Source organism: Manduca sexta, chromosome 27, assembly GCF_014839805.1.
Source record: "Manduca sexta isolate Smith_Timp_Sample1 chromosome 27, JHU_Msex_v1.0, whole genome shotgun sequence".
NCBI classification, from domain to species: domain Eukaryota; kingdom Metazoa; phylum Arthropoda; class Insecta; order Lepidoptera; family Sphingidae; genus Manduca; species Manduca sexta.
In genome coordinates, this window is record NC_051141.1 from 2190605 (window position 1) to 2212458 (window position 21854).

The 21854-nt window shown below is 37.4% G+C and overlaps 1 protein-coding gene across 2 annotated transcripts in view; it reads right to left on the reverse strand.

The window, feature by feature from the left end:
• The window catches only part of LOC115455431 (intraflagellar transport protein 122 homolog), a 40124-nt gene extending 18805 nt beyond the window's left edge, over window positions 1-21319 (reverse strand). For both annotated transcript variants that reach the window (XM_037444049.1, XM_037444050.1), the window contains exons 1-18: window positions 21119-21319; window positions 20560-20790; window positions 17874-18084; window positions 17581-17728; window positions 17056-17210; window positions 15498-15695; window positions 14776-14913; window positions 14048-14176; window positions 13007-13171; window positions 12313-12453; window positions 11411-11508; window positions 5713-5866; window positions 3764-3922; window positions 3236-3396; window positions 2615-2743; window positions 2289-2434; window positions 1498-1651; window positions 431-619 (exon numbers count right to left, since the gene is read on the reverse strand). In XM_037444049.1, the coding sequence (XP_037299946.1) occupies window positions 431-619; window positions 1498-1651; window positions 2289-2434; window positions 2615-2743; window positions 3236-3396; window positions 3764-3922; window positions 5713-5866; window positions 11411-11508; window positions 12313-12453; window positions 13007-13171; window positions 14048-14176; window positions 14776-14913; window positions 15498-15695; window positions 17056-17210; window positions 17581-17728; window positions 17874-18084; window positions 20560-20790; window positions 21119-21180 (2768 nt within the window). In that variant the 5' untranslated portion in view covers window positions 21181-21319. The remainder of the gene's footprint in view (window positions 1-430; window positions 620-1497; window positions 1652-2288; window positions 2435-2614; window positions 2744-3235; window positions 3397-3763; window positions 3923-5712; window positions 5867-11410; window positions 11509-12312; window positions 12454-13006; window positions 13172-14047; window positions 14177-14775; window positions 14914-15497; window positions 15696-17055; window positions 17211-17580; window positions 17729-17873; window positions 18085-20559; window positions 20791-21118) is intronic.
• Window positions 21320-21854: the final 535 nt, after the last annotated feature.

Here is a 21854-nt window from a genome sequence, read left to right on the forward strand (position 1 = left end):
TCCAGACTCCGTGCTGACAGTGCGATGGCTCCTAAGTAAACTATCGTATCTGGAAAAATTGCAACATTCACATTTTAGCGTTTCGTTATTACCGTTTACTACCAAACCCATTTAATTCAAAAGTTAATAAATGAAAAAATACTTCATTAACAATCAATTTACATTTTTTCAATGGGTTTTGCTAGTAAGCAGTACCTACATAGCGAAACGGTAAAAAAGGGAATATCGGTCTTTTTTCAGATCCGTTAGTTGACTTAGGTACCATCGAGTGAGAAGAAAACCCAAATAACATTTTTCCCGACACGACATTCGAGCGAGGGACCTCAAGCAGTGGTTGTACAGCTGCGAACGCTGTACAACTACACTGAGGCTGTCGAAGTCACGATTAAACCATAATGAATCTGTCAATGTAAAACTCTTCAAAGGATACAACATAGACACTCCGAGTGGCGGTTCGTCGTCCAGTAACGCCAGTACGTACCGCGCGCCGTTAAGAAGCGCGTCGGGTTGAGTCAGCGAGAACGGCTCGTGTATGCATCTGTGTACGGCGTCGTACGCGTGGTATATATGAGCGAGACGCTCGTTCGCATGGTACTGCTGGAGGTGCGTGGGTTTATCTCTGCGAAATAGTTTTTTAAATTACTTATAATATCTAACAGGCATAAGTGTATCCCTCTCAGTAGTAGAAGAGGCCCGTGCTCAGCAGTGGGTAAGTATATACAGGGCTGATATTATTATTATTATTTAAGTGTGTCGACTGCCGAGGGATAATCGTCTCTCGTCAGTCGACGTTCTATTCGACCCCACTGCACTTATCATCAGGTGTAACAGAGGCACTTTCTCGTGCACGAATAAAAAATACATTTACAAATTCAGATTAATCAGATTTCTTTTTTATAAGTGATCTAAGTTGATTGGTATTTCCGGGATCAAATCGAATTGTTTATTAAAATCGGCCGTATGACAATTAGTTGCTTGGGGACTCATTTTTAAATCGTCAAATAAAATTTATCCATGAAATAAATTATAACCCGACCGAATATAAGTGAGACATTGTCAATTTTACAGATAAAAATACTGTTATTTTAATTTGTTTGCATTGCACTGTACCCTGCAAGTAAGTTGTATTTTTTTTATTGCTTTGAATGACGAGACGAGTTTGTCGTTCACCTGATGTTAAGCGATACGACCACCCATAAACAGTAGAAACACCTTGAATTACAAAGTATTGTTTGAGATTTCACTGCTCTCGCCATCCTGGGACATGAGATGTTAAGTCTTATTATGTCCAGTAGTTAAACTGGCGACAACTCGCTTCAAAACTGAACACAACAGTGACTACACACTGCTGGGCGGCGGAAATAGACATTGTGGTGGTACTTATCCAGGCGGGCTCTCTCACATATGAGAGACCTACCACCAGTAAATCAGTGTATCTGGTGATTGAATAATCTACCGTTAGAGATTTACATAGTGCATCTAAGCATTAAAGCCAACCTGTCAGCGGCACTAGCGGCGGAGTCTAAGCACTGCATGCCGAGTAGGTGGTGCAGGTAGCCGGCGTCGCCGAACCGCTCCTCTGCCACAGCGTTGCCCACCAGGATGGTGAACACGCGCATCGCCGTCGCCGTCTCGCCCGCCATGTGGTAAGCTACGTGGTCAAGTTTGCGTGAATAAGGGGTAGTTCACAACTTATGTGTAGATGCTCTTCATATAAATGTATTAATCTACCAAATACAAAAGTCACACTCTAATTCATAAATTTATTTATACACTTCATATTCAGAGATGCATATTGGCGGACTTCACGCCAAAGGCATTTTCGACCAATCGATCTTAAGTGGTGCAGAGATAAACAAGATGCATGTGCAAATTATGATAATTCTTTTTATTAAATGTATACCATATATAGAATACGATAAGTATCAATTTAATAAATAAATAAATGGAAACGTGTGAAATAGGCTTTAAATCTACTGATAAGAAGTGGTGTATAAGAATCAACTTTTCTCACACGAGGTTCGAGACGATAAAAAATAATAATTTATTTAATCGATACAGAACTTGTTAGAATCGATTCAGATAATCGAACAACTGTCACGCGATGTATCAGCGTTATGGTACACATGTTTGGAATTTTATATTTAACTAAAAAGTTATTATAAAAAATATTTCATTAATAAGCCATATTATTATCTTGGAGTACTAAGGATCCGTTTTTTCAAAGAAAGAAGCTTTTACGCGGAGAGAACCACGCTAAAGCTAGTGTACGTATCATAATCCATTACCTTTTTGCGACTCGACAAACTTATTCTCCTGTGCCATACGATGTGCGTACGGAAGATAAACGTCTCGCCTGCACTCCGTGTGCTCACGCGCAAGTGTGAAAGCGCGCGTCCAGTCGCCCGCCGACACCGCCAACTGGGCCACTTTACTGAAACGAGAGGTCAGGTTATATTGGTTATTTAGGTTGCGAATAAAATTTAAATATATATAATGAATAGTTATAATAGAAAATATCGATATTTATAATTGACGATGATGACCTTTTATTCTAACGTATTATTAAACGAAATCCTACCGTATAAACAAACGTATAAGGTATGCTATTCACCAATAGTCTCCGAGCCGTTGGTACACGTCTCCGGCCGTGGCCAGCTCGCCGGCGGAGACCAGCGCCTCGGCCACGTAGCGCAGCGACTCGCTCGACCCCTTGTCTAACTTTCTAGCTAGTTCTATTAGCCTGCAAGTTAAAACATTAGGTAACAATTTAATTAAAACATAAAAACTCAATCATATTTCCACGTTATGTACGATATGTGGTTTGCGGCTGCTTCTGTGAAAACTTTGTCGTACTAAATTAGCATACAATCGACCATAATATCTTATCACAGATCATACAATGAATTAGCAAATATGATTGCCGCATTTCGTTTATTAATTAGCTCCCTTAGAAAGTCCGAAAAAAACACGACTGGTGAGTCGATGTCGTTTTATTTTGACGTTTGTGATTGGTCGAGAAACAAATATGTCAGTCACGTGTTAGTCTCTCAACCAGTTACAATAAAAAGATGGAATTGTTTTGTGTTTTTTGCCTTACTGCACATAAGGCCGACTCATCTGTTTACAGGCGCTCAAACCACGGATCAAGTTTTATTATCAAATAGTTAAGTTAATACTACTCAAGAGTGAGATTGGTTTATCAATACGGGCTAGTAAACAGTCCAGCACTCACATGTCCCTCCTGCCGGTCTCGGCCATGAGCTGCGCGGCCCTCCTCACGTCTCCAGCTGCGAGGTACATCTCGGCGGCGGCGCGCGGTTCGTTCACGTGTCGCGCCCATTCCGCACGACGTCGCGCCAGAGCAGTGAGTGCCTCGCCTTCACCCACGTACTCCTGGAATAAATGAGTTGATAATAATGCTATTAGTAATACAGTCACTATATGTGAGTGTATTAATAGATGCGTATAAGCATACACGAAGGGGTAGATAGAGGTGAAACTACTACACCATTTCTCGCGCAGTGTAATCCATGCTGTGAGGTGATGTATATATAAAAAATATCAGCCCTGTATCATATACTGTCCTACTGTTAGGCACGGGCCTCCTCTACTACTGAGAGGGATAAGGCCTTAGTCCACCACGCTGGCCTAGTGCGGATTGGTAGACTTCACACACCTTCGAAATTCCTATAGAGAACTTCTCAGATGTGCAGGTTTCCTCACGATGTTTTCCTTCACCGTTAATTGTTGTTTATATTACCTGCGCCTTATTGAACATCCTGAGGTCGACATACAAGTTGAGCGCGCGGTCGTCCCTGCCTGCCGTGCGGAAGGAGCGCGCCGCGTCAGAGTACCGGCCGCGGTACGCGAGCACCTCTCCGTACACCACCGTACGACTTTCACCCGCCTCTAGACGTTCCTGGAGGATAATGCGGTAAATGAGTATTTTTTTATCTATACTATTATATAAAGCTGAAGAGTTTGTTTGTTTGTTTGTTTGTTTGTTTGTTTGAACGCGCTAATCTCAGGAACTACCGGTCCAAACTGAAAAATTATTTTTGCGTTGGATAGCCCTATGTTCGTGGAGTGCTATAGGCTATATATCATCACGCTTTACCCAATAGGAGCGGAGCAGTAATGCCTAATCTCAGGAACTACCGGTCCGAACTGAAAAATTCTTTTTGCGTTGGATAGCCCTATGTTCGTGGAGTGCTATAGGCTATATATCATCACGCTATACCCAATAGGAGCGGAGCAGTAATGGCTAATCTCAGGAACTACCGGTCCAAACTGAAAAATTCTTTTTGCGTTGGATAGCCTTTTGTTCGTGGGGTGCTATAGGCTATATATCATCACGCTATACCCAATAGGAGCAGAGCAGTAATGGCTAATCTCAGGAACTACCGGTTCGAACTAAAAAATCATTTTGTATTGGATAGCCCTTTGTTCGTGAAGTGCTATAGGCTATATATCATCACGCTATGACCAATAGGAGCAGAGCAGTAATGGCTAATCTCAGAAACTAGGAGTTTGAACTGAATAATTCTTTTTGTGTTGGATAGCCCTTTGTTCCTGGAATGCTATAGGCTATATATATCATCACGCTATACCCAATAGGAGCGGAGCAGTAATGGCTAATCTCAGGAACTACCGGTTCGAACTGAAAAAAATATTTTTGTGTTGGATAGCCCTTTGTTCCTGGAGTGCTATAGGTTATATATCGTCACGCTATGACCAATAGGAGCGGAGCAGTAATGAAACATGATGCAAAAACGGGGACAATTTATTAGTTTTGAGAGCTTCTGTTGCGTGCGCTGCATAAACGGTTAAAGTTATGCAACAATAATGTATGACGGGATTGTTCCACTTAAAAGTTCTACAAAAATATATCATAAAAACAAAAGTCCCCCGCTGCATCGGTCTGCCCGAACGTGTTAAACTCAAAAACTAACCAACGTATTAGGATAAAATTTGGTATGGAGACAGTTTGAGACCCTGGGAAGAACATAGGCTCCCGGGAAAATATATAGCGTGACTTTTATAACGGAAAACATTAGCCTGAAAAACTTTATAACGCGGGCGGAGCCGCGGGCAAAAGCTAGTTCTTTATAAAGTAGCTTATGCTCGCGGCTGTGCCCGTTGAAAAAATATTTCCGGAATGAAAGTCCCGCTTTATATTTTCCCATAAAAAGTAGTTTTGAGATTGAACTCGTTCAAACAAACAAACTTTTCATTTTCATATATTAGTATAGATATGTACATCAATTATAAAGTCCGTTTAAAATGAAATAAATTTTAAGCTAGACTACTTATATAACCTTAGGCCTAAGCACTTTCAGTAAAAGAGGCTTGTGGTCACAATTAATATTAATAATTACGACAAATAAATTACAACTGACGAAGACTAGCCTAATCGTAATCTAAACTCCAGTAGGTTTACGTCCCGACGCATACCCATTTTTGACACGAACAATATTATGATTCTTAGTGGTGTGCGCCTACGCATCGCGCCTATCATTATGTTCGCGTCTTTGTCGCGCGCAAGACTTCGCTCATCAATATATGTAAAGTACAAAAAAAAATGTTTGTATTAACAAATGTTAGGACGTCATAAGCCCTGTTATTAAGAAATATAAAATATTGAATCCAAAACGAGCCAATTCTTCGCCACTACGTTCCCACGAGAAACATATTTTGAATCAGCATTACCTGCAAATGATCGATGAGCGTCAGGAAGAGTACGTTCTCGCTCCTCTGAAACGCCTTCCTGGCAACTTCGAAGGACAACTCCTCTAGCGCTGCGTACCCGAGCCGCTCCCAGTCCAGCGGGGTGACTCCTAGACACGCAGCCGCGTATGCCTCGCTGAGTGTTAATTGTCACTCTTAATAAATGTTTATAATATAGTATATATGTGGGATCGTGAGAAGTGCAAACACCAAATACTTGGATTTTCTTCATAAACTGGATAACATTAACGTCTTATTAAATGTTATTAGACATAAGAAATTATTACTTACGTCGCCATCTTACGCTAACTTCACTCTATCCCTTGCACTCATTTTCTTAACACAATCTGTCAATTTCGCACACTTTCTTTACATTCGTTTCACTCAATATCTTTCCTTACACTCCTACACTCGGTCATCCTGCATTCTGTCTGTCAAGCAGACATTATAAATACGAACAAATAGGAAATACACATACACAGCTAAGCTAAATTTAACACATTACAATTTTAAATGTAAAACTTAACATAACATATATTTTGTTTAAGTTTTTTTTTCCTAAATTATGTTCCACCAAAGTAAACAACAATTTGCCAACAATTCTGTAACAATCAACTTCCTCTTAATTCTTTCCTTGTTCTATTTCAATTCTTTTTTAATTATCCCATTCTAACACTTCGCTTACATATGAAGAGAACTTTTCAACTCTTACTCTTGGTTATGATTATCAACTGACCATTTTTTCATAAGATCTGCTGCTGTAGATGTCTTATTTGAGCCTTCAGTGGACTGGTCCACTTTCTTTACATTATCCTATTATATCTCTTTACCTTAGTGATCTGATATGGTCTCAAGTATTTAGGTTTTATTTTCATTCTGGAATTAAACGGAGTTCGCTTGATTTCAACAATGTCTACTTATTATTTAAAAAAAAAAATTGTTGCTCTTATCATCTCTTCTTATTTTCTGTTTGAACTTCTAATATTTGTTGTTTGGCTCTTTTTAAGTTCATCCCTTCATTCATTCATTCATCCCGCTGCCTAAATTAATCCCTATTTGGCATTTAGGCATCTCGCTCTTCTTGTTGTAATAATAGGGTACCGGACTCATTTTTGTTTTTTACTATTATCAAATACTTACATAATATAAATTATAACACAGAAGGAATTATTAAAATCCGGTAAAAAATCAACAAGTTACAAGTCTTTGAATTTCGGCGGAAGGGGTAATTAACAAGAAACAGAAAAGAGACGAAATACCCACATGTGACGTCATCGGGAATTACGACGCGTGCGAAAAAAGAGATGAAGCGATATCCCCACATCGCGCCCACTTCTGCACTTTACAATATTTTAAATATCAATTACTCGTTCATTTTTTAACCAATTTTTATGTAGTTTTCGCAGGAGTACTTCATTTTCGTATTATTAACCATTACATATAGAATAATGTACAAAATCAAGCGTAGGCCGGTCCCCTATTGAAGTTATTGATCTATAAATCGTCTTGTCTACTAATTTTCATTTCAAATGATGTAGTGTTAACGCTTCTCTGATAATTACTGTTTAATGCCTGCTGCACTGTTCCTATATGTTTATACCACAGCGCTGATCTTTATACAAAGTTTAGTAAGTAGTCGTAAAGTTCAGTACTTTTACAGTTTTGTGGATCCTCTCAACTTGCCTATTTCCTCTTGGCACTCCTTTAGTAATATGGCAGCACTCTATAGTTTCCCTAATATAGTATTGCTGGAAATCATTGCTGGTAAATGCAGCATCTCAATCTGTGATAACCCATTCAAGATTTCCAAATGTCTGCTGCAGTACTTCTAATTTAGTCAAAACTTCTTTTGTAGTTGTACTCTTACATCGAAATAACCAAATCTGGTAAAAGCATCAATAGGTGACACTGTTCATTAGTCTCTGTTAGCGGTCCAACATGACCTAAATGTAGAGTATGTAGTGTGGATTGCCCTTATCAATGGGATTAAGGTAACCTTCTTTTGCCTTCCTTTCTATTTGGAAGTGAATGATGTATGCATGATGCAATATATTGCATTATATTGCGAGGACTCTAGTCCTAGACTTTTCGTAATCAATATAATAATCCCTGTTTATAAAAATATAAAATTTTCTTCTGGGCAAAATTACCATTGGTCTTTTAATAATCCCGGTCGCCTTAGTACTTGGCACAACTAATTGGTATTCTGGGCCTTTATAACGTAATCCCTGGTTTAAGTAATAATCCTTGAATGACCTTCTTTTTCTAGAATTTTCCTTGCTATGCTAAGACCTTCAGCTATCAGCTATCTTGTGCACGATGCATATCCTTATGCAAGCTGGATTTTATTATTCCTATATATGGACATCTACTCAGCGCATCAACATGCCTCATTTCAGTACCTTGGCAGTGTTCTACAGTGACATCATAATCTTGGAAAAGTAGAATCCATCAAGCAACTCTAGCAAATAAAACAAGGTCTTTTTCATGAAGTCATTTGGAACGCTTTACAATCAGTAACAATTTTGAAATGTTTCCCATACATAGTGCCTAAACCTTTTGACTCCTTCAACTATTGCTAGTGTCTCAAGCTCATAGCTTGTATATTTAGCTTGTGTATTAGTGGGCCTTCGGCTCATATAGTGAACTGGGTGCATCTCTCTATCTTCACCTTTTTGCATCAAAATTGCTGAATAAGTCCTTGATGCATTATATGCAATTCTGTTTCATCATTTTGTTTATAAATTTTCAATACTGGTTGTCAACCAACTCCATTTTATACTAGGGAAAAAAGCTTTATGCTCACCGGTAAACTTAAAATGGGTATTCTTTTTTAATAAATTTGTGAGATGCTTTGCTATTAGTGAATATTTATTTAGATATAACCTTTCTAAAGTAAGAACATAAACCTAGGAAACTGTGTAGCGTAGCTCGGGAAATTATATAACAGCATCTGTTTTCCCTGGGGATGGCATCACAATACCATTCTAACATAGTCTAAGTATTCTGCTCTTCTTGTTAACAACTGATACTTCTTCCAATTGATACATAACCCATATTCCGAGTTATGCATCAATTATTATTATTGATATTATCGATATTCCCGCTGTCAGGACTTCCTTCAAGTGTTTTAAGACCTGGTACTCATCTTCTGCTGGAATGAGCATGTCGTCAATAACAACGCCTCTGACTTGCTAATTCGATTTCTTATAAATTTTGAGAAACTTTTAGGACAGGTTGCTAGCCCAAAAAAAAACAGGTAGAGCATGTAAAAATCCATTGTGTCATTCATGGTTATAAAAGAGGTACTTAGAGTGTACTTAACAGAATCTTCATGAACTTGCAGGTGAAAATAACCATTTTTTAAAATCCCATGCACTGAAAATCTGTGCAAAATATCTTGCCAGTATGGTTGTTTATTAGTAGGAGTGGATATTTATCTTTAACAATTTTAGAATAAATCTTCAGATAATCCACAAATATTCATCTTTCTTTTTAACTAAATCTTATGGGCTTGCATATTCAGAATAACTTACTCGTATTATTATATCCTTGAGCCAATCCTGTGACTGACAATCCACATACTCCTCTTTTTTAAAAGATATGAGTCTTGCTTGCTGAGATACTGGCATATTTTATGGCATGTTAACTTTTAATACAATTTTTTATTCAATTGGGGTTTCTTTACTTTGCTGGGGTTCATAACTCTTGAAACCATTATTCACAAAATCAAGAAAAGTTTGAAAACAAGAAATATTTTGCAACCACTCACAACTAGGATTAATTCGGTCATTTTTAGGAAAGAACCAAATATCTTTCGTAACCAATGTAATATTTTGTAAAAATCATCGTCCAAAACTACGTCAAATGGTACAGAATCGCTAGGCATTATACCTACTGAACGAAACACTTTCATATTTACAATTATCTTTGTAATATCTAGTTAGACTGCTGTAACTATGAAATTTTGAGTAATCTAAACCAACTAAGGCTATATTTGAATTCGTATCACTTTTTATGGTTAATTTTGGTTTTGTTTGGTTTTTAATTTTGCTATATAGATGCAGATCTGTATACCAAAATAAAATGTACGTCGCAATCTGCCATTTAAATTAAAACCTTTGCCATTTCACTACACAGATACACCGTTTCAGTTTTACCCGGCACCTTGATTCACTATTGTGTTTGTTTACATTGAAAACGTTACTGTCAAGTGTCATTGCACTTATTTGCCATATTGTCATCACTGCCAATCAGAGCCTCGTGTCGTGTTTTCATGTTGGCTACTTTGTAACACGAACAATTCGAACATGTGCATGCGCATTATTTCACGTTGGACGCGGCTACGTAGACTTCGCCTTGAACATCGCTCGGATTGTATGATCTGTCTTGCAATAGGTTGAAGAATGCTTGCTTAGAAATTTGATTGGCCAGTGCTCGTCGTTCAGTAGTGCCAACATGGGTAGATTCACGTCTTCCAATTTGCTCCGAAGTTAACCGATTGCTACCCGAATTTACATACGATTTCTTGTAATTCGTTTTTGTGACCGCCAATTTTTATCTGAAGAGATATCGCCGAACTCGTTTCATCGTAAACACAATTTTCAGACACATGGCATTTCTCTGCACAGAATATCTAAAATCAAAACAAACATCTAAAATCGGTAGCCGCCGTATTTTTTTTGTGGGAATATTATGTAAACGACTTGTAAACGTATTATATTATGATTATGATCCAGTATTATGTTTGACTGAATTTGTATTAAAACTTTAGCTTCTCTTTTGGTTCAGCGGATTTTGTAACTACATAGATCATAACTTTTTTAATTTCTAAATCTGGGATACCTTCTAGTATATATTTGATGGCCACATAATCCAGCATTTCTCTTCGCTTACCCAATTCCTTCACAATAAGCTCATTATTTCTCGTTTGTCTTTCACTTTCCAAATGCAAACTCAAGTAGCAACGAATGGCCGAACCCCGTGATGTGTGCACGCGTACGTATGATGGCACTTTTCTTCTTCATCCCGGACGAGCCCCCAAATATTAGGATCGTGGGAAGTACAAGCACCAAATACTTGAATTGCTTGTATTTTCTTCATAAACTGGATAACATTACTGTTTTATTAAATGTAATTACATAGAAATACTACTTTACACTATTGTGTCTTTTTACTTCTATCGCCATCTTACGCTACTTCCACTCACTTTCTTAACGCAATCTGTCTCTTTCACACACTTTCTTTACATTCCTTTTCACTCAACATCTTTCCCTACACTCCTACTTATGTACAACAATCACACTAGATGGCGATAGTCGATTCCGAGTTGCGATAGTCGATTCCAAGTTGCGATAGTCGATTCTGAGTGGCAGTAGCAGTATATATTATGATACCTCCACGCAAAAACCGTCGGAGTGGCCGCGGCCGGTCAGGTGCAACATCTGCCTGACTGGCAATCCTCCCTTGCATTGAAGAATGCAACCATATGTTCCTCTACAGAATAGAGTGAACATAATCGTTCACTGTGTAGAAAGTAACAAAACCATTGTGCAGTCAATATAAGTCTGTTTCGTACATGACAATAAAAAAATTACTTTAAATGTTTTTTCTATAGTCACAAAGCAACACACGATATTATTATTTGCACATCTCAATACCAAAATGATTTTATACGTACTTAAACATCTTCTGTTGCACGTATTGATGCACCGCATGTGACAGTGGTACGTTGATAGTCTGCATTGAGTTCGCTTGTAGGCAGAACACTCGACCGCCCTGAAATAGACGAAGCACATAAGTAACCAGGAGACACAGGGCTATGAGCTCAAATGAAACGAGTTTAGTGTCGACAAAAAATAAAAAATTACACATCGATATGTATGTACTACGTACTAGATTTGGTGTTCTGAACATTCACTGCGTTCAATTGAATTAAACTGGAATACATTCTAACTGAGTTTAGTATGGTCAATATTGACAACTTGTGGTTGTGTACGGAGTGGCGCTCATGATATAAGAACTCGAGTCTAAGTGTAAACCTGGATTTGAATAAAAAAATATTAGTCAAATAAGTAAAATTATTTGTTGTTCAAGTGAATAAATAGGTTGTAACAATGACGTTTTGGTTGCCATTTTAATTCGGATTTAGAACAAATAATTTATATGGACGTTTGTGTCTATAGAATATGCGTTAATGGGTTTGCATAAACCATATAATTGTATAGTAGAAATAAACGCACAAAAAACTGAACAGTTTTCGATGAATTTAGGCGTACAGATGAGGCTTGCCCAGGATTAGCACATACGTTTTTATCCCGGCAATTTGCTCCCGCTGGAAGTTATTTGATATTTTTTTAAATAGATGGCGCTGACGTAGTACAGATGGCGCTATGGAACGGTAGTGAGTAAGGGACTTTGCCTCGGTTAAGGCTTTTAACGAGTGCGAAGCCAGCAATACCTAATTAATAATCAGCCCTCATCAATCGACACTTTATGAGGACCCTACTCCGCTAACAACCAGGCACAGTTGGATCACTTAGCCCAGATCATGTCAAAAATAAGATATTAATAATAATATACCTGAAACCCGACGACGGAGCCGATGAGCGGCTGCGTGGCGGGCGGGAAGCTGCCCGCCTTGATGGACAGCACGCCGCTGCCAGACAGGCCCAGCAACTCCTCGCACCAAGAGTTCCACGACACCGACGATACGTTCTCTTCCTGCAAATTGCAAAATATACAGTATACACGGTGAAATTTTCAAGTCGGCTGGATGGCTGCTGCTGGATGGAAAAATTGTCAAAGGAGTCTTGTATCCGATTTAAATAAAAATTAAAATTGCATCACTGGATTTTTCATAATCAATATTTCTGACCACTAATCGAACCCATTGATTTTATTATTGTATCGATACATCACTGGATAGTGTCGCTAAGAAGGATCAAATTCTGTAAAGTATTGAGTCACAGCAAACTAAAGAAAAGAGCTCATTATTATCAAATGCTTTTTGTTTTTTTTTATTACCTGCCGAGGTATTCATTGCTTTGTTGGAAACCATCTTAGAGAAACAATCTAAACGGATCAAATGTATACTCTATAACCTCTAATACTCTAACGGCGAGGTGGCTAGTAATATAAACAAAAAAAACGCCAATAATTTTACATGAATTATTTCAACCGTAACAAACCATCCACTTCGCGCGGTTTCTACACACAGCTACCATCGGATCAAACCTACGACACAGACCCCTATAATAACTCAGGTATAACTCACAGAGTACATGAGGTCCCCCGTAGGCAGGCAGTATATCTTGCAGACGGAAGTCTCGTCGACGACCGCGAGCCGACGCCGCGACGCGCTCACGTCCAGACATCGCACACTCGCAGCCGTCTGCAGAATCATACGTGACTGGCCGTTGCTAGGCTCCACTTGCCATATCTGTAACAGGGTAATTGACTATGTTTGATTTTGTACATTTTTTTATATGTAACAGTAATTAATACAAAAAAGAAATCCTTCTGTGAAAACGGCATTAAAATTCCATAAGAAATGAGGCATTAATTTAAATTTCAAATATTGATACGTGCCCGAGTAAGGATATTGCTCCATCTCTTTCTTTCGCATTTATTGTAATGCCCGCTGACGTCACGTGCAAGTATTTCGTCCCTTTTTTGTTTTTTGACACTCACCCCTACTACCAAATTTCAATGGCTTATAACTTGTGATAACCAGATTTGAATGATTTCTTTTGTTTTAGAATTTATACGACATAATATATATTTTTTAAAGTTATAAAAAAATTATGTCGAATACGCTATTATATTTATTACTCGTTACACTAGACATAAACCAAGTATAGTGCCCTTAATTAGATTGATGTTGCTGTCAAAAATACCTTAACAAGGATGGACTTTATTTCATGCATATAAAGTGGCCGTCAAAAGGCTGCCTGCAGGTGCTTATCAGTTAACAATCAAGGGATAGATCAAAAGACTTCAAAGCGGGTAGCACATTATTTTTCCTGAATTATGAGTTTTATGGGCGTTGGACTTTCAGGTAGGTAGGTAGTGGCTTGGCTGTACTTTTGGCATTATCCAAGTCCATGAGGGACGTTAACTACCAGGTTGGTTCGCTCACCACCAGTTAGCTCGTCTGCCATGGGAGGCAATAAAAAAGTTCTTACTGTCTTTTATTTTCATCGAAAATTGTGGACATAAAGTGTTTCGCATAGAGCGAGGGGGAGACGGGGACGAGGTTAAGCTATTTGATACGTAATTCCCCTCCTTCCTCCTCCCCGATAGTACAATGACTGACCTGTCCATTCATGAGTCCGAGCAGCAGCACCTCCTCGAAGTAAAGCGTGGTGACCTTCACGTACCGGATAGGCGCTGGCATCACCCACATGTTCGGCACGCGCTTCCCGACCAGCGTCAGTCGTGTGTCCTACGATATAACAACACCTATAGATATATTTCTTGCAGATCCAAATGATATAGAATGTATAAACACAATTTTATATTGTAAGTTAATAAAATATTGCAAATTATTATTATTATTGAAATGACAAATATATAGATCATTATCATTGTACGGTGCAATTGTACAAATTTGCACTCTCAGCATTTTGTTCTATTACGCAAATATCGATAATTCTAGCTTCAGTTCGCGTACCGCTGAGCAACAAACCGCGCGTGCTCATATCAAGCAATTATCAATAAACAATCAGTCTCATCAAATCATTAACATTTGATCGTGTTAAGTTTATATCAATAAACTGTCGATCATTTATATCAAGTGTTTTTCTTTATCATATTATCAAAACAAACTATAAGGTGTGTGGTGCTGAACCTAGACCGTACAATCATATATAATAAAAAATCGTTTGAATTGAACATGACAACATGCAGTGTTACGCACCCAAGTGCCTATGTACACCCTACACCGATGTTTCAACCAAAACCAGCGGTGTCTTTCCTCACGTTAGGACCTCAGGGTATGTTGTTACACCGAGATAGGGAAACGGGACTGTCTCCTAATACTACCTGACAGATCAGTAAGGCATCACTGGTGGCAACAAGCAACGAGCACTCAGTCTTCTGTGGCAACTTCTCTTTAACTCTGTACAGCATCCCGTCCGCGTCACCTTGCTCGTAAACCACCACACGCTCCGGCAGCTGGACCTGGTAAAAAAAAAGTACCATGAAAATCACCAGGTTTTCAACCATAAACCCACAACATTGTGGGTAAGCTTTTTTTAAACTTTCATTTGATTTATACTGGCATTGTCAGGAACATGCTCTACTCCATGCAACATCTGTGTACAGATTAAAATGTTTTGGACACATTATGTCAATATTCTTTCCTCCAGAGTGTACCTCAAGAAAGAAACATAATGTAACAAAAAAACTGATATCTGATTATAATTAACATAATGTAACAAAAAAAACTGATATCTGATTATAATTCATAAACAATTCTGCAGCCAGTCATTTAAACTTCACACATTTATTACCTTTTTATGATGAAAACAGTTATTCAGGTACATATATTTTACCAGAATAAAAAGTTATCTATAGCACTCAGGAATAATGTACCTACCTATTAATCAAAGGATTTTTAAAAATGGTTCAATAGTTCTAGAGATTAGCCCCTACGAACCTACAAACAAACAAACTCACAAACTTTTCGTCTTTATAATATTATTGTAGGTTTGACACTTGATAATTCACTCGCCCAACACAAATTGCCTCACATACAAACTTACCGCTAACCGATGTTTGTATATAGCTATCTTCTGCACCCTATCGTGACATTTGATCCGCACTTTGCTCCCCGTGGTGAGATGCTGTATGATGACATCAGTCATGTTCTCTCTGTATGCGTACCGCTCTCTGTACAAGCCATGCACTGTACTGAACACGACCTGATAGCACCAGAGCGTGCCGTCTTGACAGCCTACAGCCTGAAAGGTAAGAGTAAGATTATTCAATAAACTTGATAGCAGTGATTTTTTATATTACTGATTCACTCAAGAACCCGCTAACCTGTAAGTAAACAACACTACTATGGACAGGAACAGCACAATGGGCTCTACTTCCTGATACCATTATCTATCTATGATGAGTCTCAGAAAGCCTAATAATAACACTGGTTACATTTTGTAAAAAGAATGCACCAGATAATAATCAAATTCAATTAACACAACAATAAATTTCTTGCTGAAATGAATATAGTCTCGATAATAATTTGGTAGTAAAAAAAATTCCGCGCTGCGCTCTGCCATGTACACGCTGCCCATAAACCTTTTTTTTTTTTATTTACTCCTTAAGGAGAAGGCAAAGGCTCTCAGCCATACAGCCTAGAAACCCCATAAACCTCATAACACTTACATTCTTCCAAGGCCCACTAAAACTTGAAGCGAATACCAGGATATTAAAAAAGTTTTTAACCAAAAATTATACCGCGAAAAAAGATTTTTTTTTTTTTTTTAATTAATGGAAGCACGGATGTAGGCAATCTTGCCGGCGACTCCTCTTACATATGGTAATACAACCCTAATACATTCTTGTGGCTGATTTCACCTGGTTTCTGTGACAGCGGAGTAATATATTGCAGCTCAGCGGCCAGATGTTAATTCCTTGTGCTCTATGAAACAATAATTTGCCACGGTAGCTAACTGGTTTCGGCATTTTCTTTTGATGCAATATTAACGAAATGTCTTGGCGTATAGTTTTCGAATCTTCCTTTTTAGTGTTATTTTTGAAGAGACTATTCTCAACGTTGCAAATAATCCTTCATACGGCATTCTTCGTAGTGTAACAGCAAAATTTAAGCCTTTCGATAAAATCTAAATTTTGTTTTCGTTTAATGTTTGTTTTGACAGATTTATCAATGCGCGTTGTTCATGGTCTACGCGGGATTGTATCTTATCTATGGTCGCGCGCGTTCCATTCCTACACTCGGTGTTAGTAAGAAAGAAGAAAGATTTTTGGAATTTAATTTTGATTGTAATGTATTATATTATGTAAGCAGCGGCTTACATCTGCTTGGACCAATAGGACCAAATATTTGGGAGTGTTACTTGATCAGAAATTCACCTTCATCCCACACGCGTTACGCGGGCGAGCCGCTTTCGCGATAGGTCAATTACTGGCCCTTGCAAGACAAACATACGCAGTCAGGTTTCAAAAAAATATATATCTGCCTCTGGCCCTACTAACATCCACGAGCAACAGTGACCACTTACTATCATGTGGACCGTTAGCTCGTGTACCCTCCGGGGCATTAAAAAAATAAATACGTAGATAGAATGAATACCATACCACAGTATTGAAAGTAGGTGACGGTGCTATCGCCCAGACCCATTCCTGTGGTGTGTTGATAACGGACACCCCCTCGCTGGTCAACACTGCCCAGCCACCCACGCCTCCAACCAGAACCAACCCTCCCAATAAAGTGACTGAGAGGGCTGCTATGCCTGCAAGGGAGTGCAGTATTATACTTTGTACTGAAAACATTCATACACTCACACCTTTTTGAATCAAACAAAAATAGATTAAGGTGGTAGCTCAAGGTCCATTTTCATACATTTTGTTTCGGCTTTAATCTGGGTAACTAAACAAGTATTGGCAAGTAAAGAATTTAAATTCACGTCTAGTTAGTGATTAGTTCTCGCAGTTGAAAGAAAAACGTAAAAATAATTAATAATCATGGATATTTCGGCCTTTAAAATTTAATATGACGAAATTTTAAAGGCAGAAATATCCATGATGCAATGCAGCTCCTTTTGCATTTGAAATATCAAGCAAGGAGATTTTTTTTGCAAATGCTATTGAAATAAACTGTACCTATATTCCTATCCTTGCACACTTGCTGCCCCTGAACATTGTAGAAAGATATTGTCTCAGTCCAATCTGTGATTATAAGCGTTGACTTTAGAAATGCAACTGCCCACACACCTGATTCCCGTGTTATCCTGTTAGTTTCTTCACCTGTCTGGAAATGCAAAACAAAAATTCAATATTCATAGATATAATGAACTTGTTGCAAAATTCATTATTTACATACTGCTAATTATTATAAAATTATATTATTCCACAACTATTCATTTGTAATTTTAACATATATATAATGTACATACTTTATCCCTAATAGAAACCAGTCCGCAAGCAAGTCCGATGGCTAAGTATTGACCATTGTGTGACCACGCACAGCTTGTGATTCTACCGGACACTCTGTACTTTTGCACTGCCTTCACATCCGTGGACCAGAACGCAAAGTCTGACACTGCACAGGAGGCCAAGTGGAACGTCACCGGATTATACGCAATACATTGTATTGATTCACTGTGTCTGTAAGGTAGAGAAAGTATTTTTAGTAATGTTATATAGTTTTCTGGGAAGATACATGTTTCTAAATAATTAAAAAATATGGGGTCATTATTTTTTACTATCGCTTGTGGCTTTGCTGCATGAAAATGCCTTTTTTGAATAAAATTCCCATTGCACACTTTTCCACAATATAAGTGGACTATATTTTGTTAATACATATAAATATGGTTAATTTATGTATCAATTTCCATACAAATTCTTTTAAAAAAAATTACGTTTAGGTATTTTTAACCAAGTTTCGAAAATCTTTACAATCTTCCATTTAAAGGAAGGAGATAAATTTAGGTATGAATATAGTGTTACAATAAAGTGGTTAGACATCGAAGTGATAATGTTCTTGAAAGTGTGTTACTACAAATGCTAGGTAATTGCAAAAAATAGCCTATATTTTTTGAGTCAAGGGATGTCAGAGTAGCAGTAGCGAAGGATGAAATTTTCCGAAAGGAAACCCGACACAACATACATACTACTATTACGCCTAAGTGCGGCCTGGAACCCTTTGTAATGACATAAAATACTAAAGAGAAGTTGGTATGAATCAGGTTACATGGACCCTACTTCACTGCAGAGTGGACCAAACCTGTTTGATGCTAACTTATTATAATTTATATGAGAAAGGTTGATGGGATTTTGTTTTCTATTTTTATTTCACTACTAGCTTTTGCTCGCGGCTTCGCCCGCGTGAAGGTGTTTTCCAGGATAAAATTCCACTGTTTGATAAAAGTCTTGCTACATATTTTCCCGGTACTTATAGGTTCAAACTAATTTTATCCCCAATCTATAATTTCAGTTCAATAAGTCGAAAATCTAAGAACATTTATACAAACTTTCATCCCTATTTTATCCCCTTAAGGGTAGAATTTATCAAAATCCTTTCTTAGGGATGCCTACGTCATAGTAGCTTTATGCATGTAAAGTCTTAGCCCGATCCGTCCAATGGTTTGGGCTGTTCCTTGATATATCACTGTCAGTCACCTTTGAGTTATATATTATATTAACAACTGAAGTTAGCTAAAATTGAGTTTCTCGAAGCCGACCACTATTTATGTACTATGTATTTTGAGACTATGCAATTTTGTCGCGTTCGCGATTCACTTTCACTTTTGTTGAGTTTCAGAACGCGATATTAGATCCTCCAACGCGCACGCGAATTTGAACTTTATGCAGCGGTAATAAATTACAAATTGACTCTACGTATTAGTTAGAAAACGTTTGTATGGGAAATAGAAAAATGCTGTTTTGAGGATTTTCCCGGCAATTATTCGAATTTTTCTCACCTTTTAAATCTTCCCTAGACCTCCACGAATAATTCAAGACCAAGATAAAATAAATCCGTTCAGCCGTTCTCGAGTTTTAGCGAGACTAACGAACAGCAATTGATTTTTATATATATAGATAGATTATTGTAATAAGAAACATTTACCAAAAGTAATGGTAGAATTCATATCTTGTAATTTAGGGGTTTTCAAGTAGTCAAGGGCATGCATTTGTCAACTTTATGTTTCATAATAAAGATGAAAATATATTTTACACACATTTTTTATACTAATACAAAATATAAACATTTTTATCCCATAAAAAGATTTCGCTTTGGAATAAATATTACACACTAAGCTAAAAAAAAATTATGGTCATAAAAAAATCACTATATGCTTATCATTAACAATTATGCTTCTGCTTAATTTACTAGTAGTCAGCTTTACTTTAATCAATATCACTCAAATAACAATCAATAACAAGTATTCACCACCATAATGTACACAAGGTTAAATTATTTATTGCACAACATAATACATTTACTGCCGCTCACATAATAGTGTTTTTTCAGACGCAGTGCACATGGGGTAACACAAAATTGTTGTGTACCTTTTAAAAGTTGTAATATTCACTTGCATAACCAATCGCTGGTGCGGGACAACACACTCTGTCTATGTTGCACCTCATTTGTGGATAGTAAATTAAATTGGCCCCACAGTTAACAATTTATATTAATGTTATTATTTGTATCACACAGGCAATTTATTTATATATGCCTGTATCCTGTAATTATTGATTTTGGTTTCACTTCCCAGCAAAATATTTGTCAAGTTTGTTCCTAAACCAGTTAACATTTTCTGCTGCAACCTCATCCTGCAGGAGGTTGTTCCACACTCCTACTACTCTGTCCATCAACAAATACATATTGTGTGGTTTGTTATTGGACAAGGTGGAGAATAGTTTTTTGTTATGGCCCCTGAGACGAACATTGGTCTCTTGGTAAACAGGTAGTGACAACCCTGGATGTTATAGTGCCCATTTAGTATTTTAAAAGTATCAAAGTTTATTATTCCAAACAATTATCACAAATATCATTTCTCACACTAGATTGAATATGCAAACAGACCGATAAGATGATACAGCTTTTTAAAGAAATAGTATAATATAAACACCACTTACGAATATTTTAAAATGCCTTCCATTTTAGAGGTCCAAATGATGACATTTTTGTCAGCACTTCCACTGGCAAATTTCTTTCCATCTCCACAGTAAGACACTGCATGGACCGCACCCTTGTGCGCTTGTAGAAGCTGCACCAGCGCACCGTCCCGTGGGTCATACACCATGAGCTTCTCACCGGCCCCCACCACCAGCTGCGTGCCATCTGGACTGAAGCATATCGCGTGGACACTGGAAAACATTAGTTTTGGCCCATTCATTTACATTATTATAATAATATAATTCTTATGACTGCCTCACAATGCAGTTTCGATCGATATAAAAGCATAAAATATTGCGTACAATTTCCTTACACAACTTTATATGAAAACTACGAATAGGTTTTTTTTGTAGATATAATATAATGTAAAGGTTGTAAATTAGAATTGATGTGTTTCTTTTATGAAATAATAGTACCATTTTCGATGGGAAATGCACTGAGGTTCACGTCTAACTATTTTAAACTCATTTAGCATAATTATTCATTGCCAGAAAAGCACATCAAAACAACTCAACTTACCTTGAAAATTCAATTTTATCTGCTTCATGAATTTTATTTACCCATTTCGGTAACGTTCTCATCTTGTATCGAATGTGTTCAGTATTTAATTAATAGAAGAAGGGTTGTAGTAACTTATGTTCATCATTTTTATACATAAATTGTGACTTGTGACCAGCGTAATTTTCGTTGACAACGGCGTCTCAAAAAATGTAAACAAAACGAGCTGTTGAGGTTATTTAGTTGTGAACTGTAATATTAATATTTCTGCCATTTTATATAATGTAGAAATTTATACTTAATTTTATTACAATAAATTAAAATAAGTCAACAAACAAAAACATTTAAATATTTCTTGAAAGTTATCTGTGAGCTTTAAAAATGGCCGCCAAGTACTATGTATTAGAATAAAATTACGATAGATGTCGCTGTCTTTAAATTCCTTTCCCCAAAAGGAACCAGTAAATGCACCGTAGGATAACTAGATGGCTATACAATATACGCTACTTTCTGTAAACTATGATGAGACTAAATAAATTACTAAAACCTAGACCAGGTGTTGGAAACCTTTTTTCCTGATACACCAATTTTAAAATTTTGCTAGTTCCGGTGGACTGGCTGTAGCTAAATTTCTACCATATTCCCCAAAATATGCAATTTTTACATGTAACAATCGCTGAGCTGCTTTAAATATTAACTGCCTACATTGATAGATGAAGTCAAGCCAACATTTTAATTCTTTACTATTCAATTCCAG